Raw genomic sequence first — 8,734 nt, forward strand, 5'->3', positions numbered from 1 at the left:
TTTATTTGCCCATCCCTTTGCATTGGACTCTAGGACAAGGCATAAAAGCCTGTCTGTAGCTATTGTCTAACATTTATGAGAAGTTAATCTAAACACACACAGATAGCAAGTCCAAGTAACGAAAGAGAATTTGCAGAGTACACAGTTCACAGAGCTTTTCCTCAATCCTGATTTTCATTAAATTACAAACTGATCCACCCACAACAAACATGTGTCAACCATAGCTGACAAACTAGTTTCCTCAAATAAATCTAACCTATGGGTTGGGCTTTTGTGTAAAGATAAATGTGTGTATTGGTTTATATTCACTGGTCCATGTTTGATAACCACTACACTTATTACACCCTGCTGCCGCAGTTCTACTTAAGAATCCCCGGCACAAAGGGAAAAACAACAAGAACGACAGGAGCTTGCAATATGGGTTTGGAGTAAGTGGGATGGAATTGTGGGTGAGATTTACAGAATCTTGAGGTTCAATCAATCCATACCGGTCTTTGCAGCTTCTCTAAACAGAGGAGCATGAGTGGTGTACCAGCGAGCATTATCATAGGGCTTCGTCATCGTATTCCCACAATCCACCATCAAATTATGCCCACTAATGAAGCCCGAATCATCTGTTGCAATAAACAGTGCTGCCTGAGCCACATCCAGAGTGGTTAAAAAACGGTCCGGGAGAGGTGAAAACTCTTTGGCCTTTCTTTCAGCCAAATCCAAGGATAATGGTTCACACTCAAGCATATGAACGGCCTGAGCCAGAACGTTCGTGGGAGCGCCGTCGGGACTGATCATGTTAACACGAATCCCAAACCCTCGGAGCTCCACTGACGCCGACCTTACAAGGCCAACCATAGCCGTCTTACTGATAGTATAGGCATGAGGACCCAGCCCACCCACAGAGCCCGCCACGCTGCCCGTGCAGATGATGGACCCTTTCTTGGCTGGCTTCATCACCCGGGCTGCGTGTTTGACGCCGAGAAACGCTCCCCTAATATTGACAGCCATGGTGTAATCGAACTCGGCCATGCGCGTCTCGTCAATAGAACCTACCGCTCCCAGAATGCCCGCGTTGTGGTGGAAGACGTCCACCCTGCCTTCACCCATTAAAACGCCCTTGTCCACCGCGGCTGCGACATGCTCTTCATTCCTCACATCGCAGTGGATGAATTCAGATCCGTTGCCCAGCTCCTTAGCCAGATTCTCTGCGTTTTGCACATCTGCTATCAGGACCCGGGCACCGTGCGCTGCAAAGAGGCGAGCTGTTGTCTCTCCAATGCCGCTGGCTGCACCAATGATGATTGCCATCTTGCCTTCCAGCCTGATCATATTTTGTTACAAATAAACCCTGGATTAGTACACTAGCAAACGTCATCTAAAATATTTCAAATCTGAAATCATATGCACTCGGAATTTTTCCAAAGCTGAAATTAAAACCATATCCGGTTTGTGTATGGGGGAGCCTGAAATCAAAACCAAATTCAACCTGATTTGCACCTAGAAAGTTGCAAAGCTGAAAACAAAATTAAGCCCACTTTGAGATGAAATCAAAACTAAACCCAGTCTGAAACGCTGAAATCAAAACCGTAGCCTATTTGATATGCACCTAGAGGTTTGCATAGTTTGAAACGCTAAAATCAATAGCTCAAAAGTAAACCCAGTACCTAGAGTTTGAGAAGCTGAAATCAATACTGTGCAATTGAAACCAAAATCAACATTAAAAAGCTGGAATCAAAACTATGCACCTGCAGGTTGCCAAGCTGAAATCAAAACTAAAAGCAAACTGAAATCAAAACTATGCACCTGTAGAATTCCAAGCTGAAACCAAAACTAAAATCAATTAGATATGTATATTGAGGTTTTTGGGAAGTTGCAATCAAAACTAAATCCAATGTGAAACATATACTACACAAATTTATTTAAACCGGGATTTGATATGCACCTCGAAGTTCAGTAGCTAGAGATTACATATTTGATATTTCAAACCCATTTTGATATGCACCTCCTCAGAGTTATGATGTTAGAGACTAGTAATTAAAATGCATTGAAACCAGGATTTCATATGCACTTCGAAGTTGTGAAGCTGCAGTTGTGCCTCCAAAGTACCAATAATCAATCAAAATTGCAACCTCGCAATAGTGAGGCTGGAGACTACATATTTCAAACCTTTTTTGATGTGCAACTTCTCACAGTTGTGACGATAAAGACTCATGTCTCAAACTCATTTAAATCAGGGTTTGATATCACTTCGAAGTTGTGAACCTGCATTTGCACTTCAAGGCTTGTCATGTTAGAGCTTACGTATTTGGAGTTGTTGTGAAGTTAGATGGTGCATATTTTAAATAATTCTCGTTACTCTGGCCATTTGTGTTAACTTGTTTCACATCAGTGTCGCTTCACAGCTTCAAAGGTGCACGGGTAGATGATTGGTAGGGATTTAGTGTTTATTATATTCACTGCCTCCACCCAGTGCACTGCCTATTTTAATAAATCCACCTAGGCAAGCATTATGCACCCACAGCAGCAGAGTTATTGAATGCTGTATATGCAAAGATATTCTTATCTAAGGGTATTTGAGATCCGACTTTTCCTATCTGAATATACTTCAGATCCAGCTGTATATATCCCAGCATATACAGCATTAATGAGACTGCTGCTGAGTGCTCATTGATTGCCACTTATCATGTATAACCTTCTTTCTCAGATAGGAATATTCCAACATATACAACATTCATGAGTCTGCTGCTGGGCGCCATTGATTGCCACCCATTATGGATAACCCCCCTCCCCAGACTGAGGATATAAACCTCACCTGGGCTGTATAAATGCACCTGGCCTCTTCGGGTGCATCGAAATGAAAACCAAAGCCCACCCTGACAAGCATATAGAGGTTGTGAAGTGGAAACAAAAACTGAAACCAAGCTGATATAAGGGGAAACCAAAACTAAACCAAAGCTGTATGCACCTAACGTTGCAAAGCTAAAACTAAACCCAGTCTGATATCCAAGCACCTAAAGGATACGAAACGAAACTGAAGTGAAAGCTAGACGTAGTCCGATATAAAGCTAAACCCTACAGAGGTTGCTAAAACGGTAAACCATATCTGATATCCACCTGGAACGGTAAACCCTATCTGAGATCCACCTGGAAACCAAGCTGGAATCAAACCTGCACACAAGTTCATGTGCACCTAGAAGTTTGAACGCCAAGGAAGAAACATACCTTTTGGCTGTGGGAAGCGGAATCGTAGATATAATCCTGAGGCATAAGTTCTGAGAAGGTGAATATCCCCTGCTGCTTGATGATGATGATGCCTTCACCCTTGTCATGCCTTGCAGAAGGCGCCTATCAATGAAATGCAATAAATTGATTAATCTACCACCATGTTTGTTTTTCCAGCCATTAGTAATTTCATAAGAGGGTTTACCTGTTCCTTACCTTACAGAGCTTGATCCGGACATTATGCCAACCCCAAAGCCCTCTGTCAAAATGCTAAATTTATCAGAAGAAAATCAAATCAAATAAAGAGATATATGAATGTACAAAGCCAAGAGAAGCTTAGCTGTCGATCTCGAATTTCAGCTTACTTTCCAACGTTGACCATTTTTATGACCTGATTTCTGATAGTGATACAGTTATGCCCATCGTGGGATGGCAAATCAGTCCATTACAAATAAAAACAAAATCCTGAGGGTGATTCATTCTTTCACTCTCCATAGCTAGTAGTTGGCATTCCTTCACCACAATCTCCTTATCTTTGTTGGGCTCACTTAACAGACGCTTGTGGTGTTTATTCCTTTTGCACTGCCCCGCCAACCCCCCTCCCTTGCTCTTGTACGTGGAACCTCCCTAGAGCTTGTTCAACGTCTTTTCTCCCCCATCTAGTGTTAGATTTTTCAAGTTCTTGGCTCTCGTTCCCATGCCTTGTCAGTGAGCTCAGGTGTGCAAGGGGTTGCTTATTATCAAGAGAGGACCCACAAGGGAAACACGCAGATGCATCACCATTTGGAGGACGCATTCACCAGATATCGGCACATCACTCAAAATCCCATCCAGGAAGAACTCACCCATGTCGAGGGAGAGGGCTCCTCTCGTAGACCTCACCTCTCGAACACCAAATTTGTTGCAGAGTTGGCATATTGGGTTCCTAATACTAGCCACATTCTGGGTAGGTATAATCAATACAGGAAAACAATTAACCTCTACTGGCACATGAAATTCTTGTTGGGTAAAGTCCTTTTGGATCGGCATCAACATCGAGCGAACATTCTCCACACTCTCAAGCACTTGCACAAACATATGAAAGACTTGGACTAATGGATGGCGCTCATAGAGGAACACCTCGAAACCCTGCCCTCAATAAGGCATACAACTAGGGATGACAAAGATCCCATCGAGGTTGCTGCGACAGATTCAGACCCATTTGCCTGATTTGATGTCATGATCTTATCATGTTACGTTTTCATTCTTGATGTTTTCTTTTAGGTACTTAAGCTCAAAGCTCTTTGTTGTATAATTTTGGAACACTCTTCTACTCAGTTATCGTGTACCTTTATATAGAAAATTATTTTTTTGGCAATGATAATCGTCTTCCCCCTAGAGATTGACCTAAGTCTTTTAACCCTTTTAGATAATTTCCAATTTTAAAAAATATAATTCACCACACAAAAAGACTTTTAATTATTTATATTTATTATCTAAAAAATAATATTATTATTATGTACATTTATTCCATTTTATTTCATATATGATTATAATTTTAATTAATTAATAATATAATACAAATATTTCATTAAAATAAATATAAAATTTTATGATGGAAAGAGTCAACCTATCACTTTTTAAAAGCCTTTCTCTCTTCAATATGATTGAATTTTTTAGCAATTAATGTAAAAAAAAAAATTACTCAAGGAAGGTGGATAATGTCCAAAACTATCTCGATTTTTAATTTTTACAACTTATATTCTAGCAGCTAGCTCTTGGGATAATCTATTTAGCTAGGGGTTTGTCGAGAAGCTAGGATCATTTATTGTGAAGCATTTTTAATTTTTACAACTTATATTCTAGCAGCTAGCTCTTGGGATAATCTATTTAGCTAGGGGTTTGTCGAGAAGCTAGGATCATTTATTGTGAAGCTTCATAGAAAAAGGTCGAATACACCAAGCAAATGAAGAAGCAATCTATCCCATAAACTATTTTTAACTTCGTAGACGTTAAAATAATTTCTTTCTTTCTTCTTCTTTCTTTCAAATTACACTGGAAAATTATTTCTTCTTTTTTCTTTCAAATTACACTACAAAGATGGATGTCAAAACTATCCTTCATTTAAAAGAGATAAAAAGATATCATCGATGTTGCATTACATTTTTTAGTTAAATATATATTTTAATTTATTTTTTTTAATTATCTAGAGATCATCAATGTTGCATTTGTATTTACTGTAACAGATTTTGATTTACGGTGGAAATTGAGTACTCATGGAAGGAGTTAGAGAGGAGTTATATTTTCATGGGTTAGGATTTGGTAATAAGAATTTTCATTTTCCTTTTTTAAATATATAAAAATAAATGTAGTTAATCTATACCATTTTAATAAAGAAATTACACTTTCACACCCTGAACCCAAAAATATATAATAAAAAAATTAAAACCTACGAAGGAAAAGTGTTTTTATTTCTGAAACGTTTAAATTGTGCACATCGCACATTACAGAACTTAAACCGTATCATTTTAATAACGAAATTTTACTTTAACAAAAAAAGATACCGAGAGGCGAAGGAATTGTCAGAGGGAAAAAAAATTAAAAAAAAATTGTACTCTAGAATCATATTTTTATAGTGCAAATAGATTCAATCCCATCAAAAAATTTTGGACACTTAAAATTTTGAAATTTAGTAACTATAACTTGGATTTACAAAAATCTATTTTAGATTTTTATCAAAATTTCCATAATTTTTAAAGCAAAAAAACACAAAATAAACCCGAAAATAAATAAAACAAAAAAACCCAAGACTATGCCACCGAGGAATAACGCAAGTATAATGTTTCCGATGTGGAGCGGGACCACGTGAATGCGCCGATGCAACAGCCGAGAAGACATCTGCAACACTTTTCACCACCCAAGTTATAAATTCGTGAGGAAAGGTCTGAAAAAAAAATCAAAATTCAAAAGATCACCCAAGTTATAAATTCCTGAGGAAAGGTCTGAAAAAAAAGTCAAAATTCAAAAGATCGCAGCTTTGAACAATCAACTACATTAGGAGATCCCCTCTGCACACGACCTGCAATTTTCAAAAGATCACTCATCGCATGCATGAGAGCATATTATACCTTAGGAAATTTACTTGTTTTAACAATGCAGATAGAGATGACACATATAATCAATATACACAAGATTTGTGACAGATATGAGAAGCCGATATAAACATCACACAGATGCAATTATATGGAAAAGAATATTTGTAACAGTTATGTGAAGGTAATATAAACATCACAAATTACAATCCCGCCCACTGCAACCAACATACATTGTATTAGTTACATGCTAAAAATTATCTGATCTATGGGTTGGGTTGTGGGTTGTTTTATTAGTTACATGCTAAAAATTATCTGATCTATGGGTTGGGTTGTGGGTTGTTTCATGGTTTATATTCATTTAACCAGGTTTGATACCCAATAGGGAAAACAACAATAGGGGTTTTTGTTTGATATCTATGTATGTATATATACAAGGGTTTGGACTGTGTGGGGATAAATTGTGGGTGTCACTTGCAGGCTCCTGAGATTAGATCAGTCCATGCCGGTCTTTATGGCTTCTCTAAACAGAGGAGAAAGAGTGGTGTACCAGTGAACATTATCTTAGGGTTTTGTCACCGTTTGCCCGCAGTCCACCACCAGATTATGCCCGCTAATGAAGCCGAAATCCTGCTCTGCCGCAAGAAAGAATGCCGCCTGAGCCACGTCCAGAGTATTTAGCCAACGTTCCGGCATGACTAAATTCTCTTTCACCTTTTTCTCGGCCAATTCCATGGAGAATGATGCGCAGTCGAGAATTCGGCGTGCTTGAGCCAAAATCTGGGTGGGAACGCTGTGGGGACTGATCATGTTAACGCGAATCCCAAACCGTCGGAGCTCTACTGCCGCTGACCTCACGAGCCCAACCAGACCCGTCTTGCTGACAGTGTAGGCATGAGGACCCAGACCTCCCACGACACCGCCCACGCTGGCCGTGCAAATGATGGACCCTTTCTTCGCAGCCTTCATAACGCGGGCTGCATATTTGACGCCCAGAAGCGCTCCCCTGAGATTGACGGCCATTGTGTAATCAAACTCGGGCATGCGCGTTTCGTCAATAGGGCCGACCGCGCCCAAAATGCCCGCGTTGTGGTGGAAGACGTCCACTCTGCCTTCCCCCATTGAAACCCCCTTCTCCACTGCGGCCGCTACTTCATCTTCTTTCTTCACATCGTAGAAGATAAACTGAGATCCGTTGCCCAATTCCTCTGCCAGATTCTGGGCGTCTTGCACGTCTGCTATCAGAACCCGGGCGCCATGCGCCGCAAAGAGGCGAGCTGTGGTCTCTCCAATGCCGCTGGCTGCGCCGGTTATGATTGCCATCTTGCCTTCCAGCCTGATCAAAACTAAACCCAGTCTGATGTGAAATCAAAACTAAACCCAATTTGAACTGCAAATAAATTTTGCTAAAACCCAATTTATGCACCTGGAAGTTGCAAAGCTGAAATCAAAACCGCTCACAATCAAAAAACTACCTTTTGGCTGTGGGAGAAGGAATCGTAGATATACTCCTGAAGCATAATTTATGAGAAGGTAGACATGCCCTAATGCTTGATGATGGTGGTGCCTTCAGCCTTCTTATTCCTTGCACAAGTAGCCTGTCAATGAAATGTAACTGATCACTTCTAAAACATTCACATTAAAGATTTGGTTTTTCATAACAACAAAGGCTTGCAAGAGTTTACATTACCTTTCAGCACCGGGCCTGGACATTGTCTGACAGCTTATAAATAGATCAAATCAAATAAATACATGCACAGACAGAAGATACAGAGAACCAAATGTACATATGTAAGATATAGAACAAAGAAAACTTGAAGAATTAGTTTAAAATTGTTATGAATGTTATTAGTATATGGCTGGTTTCTTGTGTCTGGTTAAAATCTGATCAATAAAACGTTTTTGCCTATATTTGATAGTTTACAAAGAGATATCATCCCTTTATGTGAGAATTTTTTTTTTTAAATATGGAAAAAGAACTTATTAGTTACTTTCAAATCCAGTATACAGATCACTGTAACCCACAAACAAAATCAGACCACTGTAACAACTTTACTGTGTGAGGTGCAATAATTAAAATAGGACTCCACTGTCGATTGCATCTTTATCTAATACATCAATTGATTACTTATATCAAATTATGCCATTCATTGGTTATGTAGGGTCCACTTTCCAGTCCTTTGCTAGGGCAATCTCGTAGTTGCACACAAAAACGCTAATACACAGTTCAGGTGTATGCTAACGAGGTGAATTTTTTGGTTTTTTTTCATTTGGAATTTTTTTTTTTTTAAAATGAGATTGTTTAATGGATTAAACGGTGTAGGATGAAATTGTTTGGTGAATGAAGTATTTGTGGTGAATTAAATTATTTTAGAGGGTATTCAAATTTGATTAAGCTTTACATAATTTTGATGTTAACATCTCATCCCTTTAAAACATTGTGTTGT

General features: G+C 39.1%; 1 protein-coding gene across 4 annotated transcripts; it reads right to left on the minus strand.

Moving 5' to 3' along the window:
* Positions 1 to 210: 210 nt before the first annotated feature.
* LOC149156895 (short-chain dehydrogenase reductase 3a-like) lies at positions 211 to 8,240 on the minus strand. 4 transcript variants are annotated; one of them, XM_089438757.1, is made up of 4 exons: positions 3,582 to 3,737; positions 3,433 to 3,475; positions 3,217 to 3,339; positions 211 to 1,315 (listed from the first exon to the last, which is right to left on the minus strand). In XM_089438757.1, exons 2-4 carry the CDS (start codon positions 3,453 to 3,455, stop codon positions 478 to 480), a joined length of 984 nt encoding a protein of 327 aa, XP_089294883.1. In that variant the 5' UTR covers positions 3,456 to 3,475; positions 3,582 to 3,737; the 3' UTR covers positions 211 to 477. The 4 variants fall into 4 exon arrangements, with proteins under 4 accessions (XP_089294883.1, XP_089294882.1, XP_089294885.1 ...); XM_089438758.1 differs by lacking the exons at positions 3,217 to 3,339; positions 3,433 to 3,475; positions 3,582 to 3,737 and adding exons at positions 6,838 to 7,623; positions 7,763 to 7,885; positions 7,978 to 8,240 and having other exon boundaries at positions 1,112 to 1,315; XM_089438756.1 differs by lacking the exon at positions 3,582 to 3,737 and having other exon boundaries at positions 3,433 to 3,575.
* Between the last annotated feature and the right edge of the window lie 494 nt (positions 8,241 to 8,734).

Source organism: Pinus tabuliformis, chromosome 9, assembly GCF_031772625.1.
Source record: "Pinus tabuliformis cultivar Carrire ecotype Pingquan chromosome 9, CPIR1, whole genome shotgun sequence".
NCBI lineage: Eukaryota > Viridiplantae > Streptophyta > Pinopsida > Pinales > Pinaceae > Pinus > Pinus tabuliformis.

What these genes read in the sequence shown, in the direction of transcription:
- LOC149156895 (XM_089438757.1), bottom strand. Translation starts at nt 3,455, where the DNA reads ATGTCCGGATCAAGCTCTGTAAG. An exon ending in TCCGGATCAAGCTCTGTAAG is followed by an intron (nt 3,340 to 3,432) that starts GTAAGGAACAGG and finishes TTTCATTGATAG; the next exon opens with GCGCCTTCTGCAAGGCATGA. An exon ending in CCGCTTCCCACAGCCAAAAG is followed by an intron (nt 1,316 to 3,216) that starts GTATGTTTCTTC and finishes AAATATGATCAG; the next exon opens with GCTGGAAGGCAAGATGGCAA.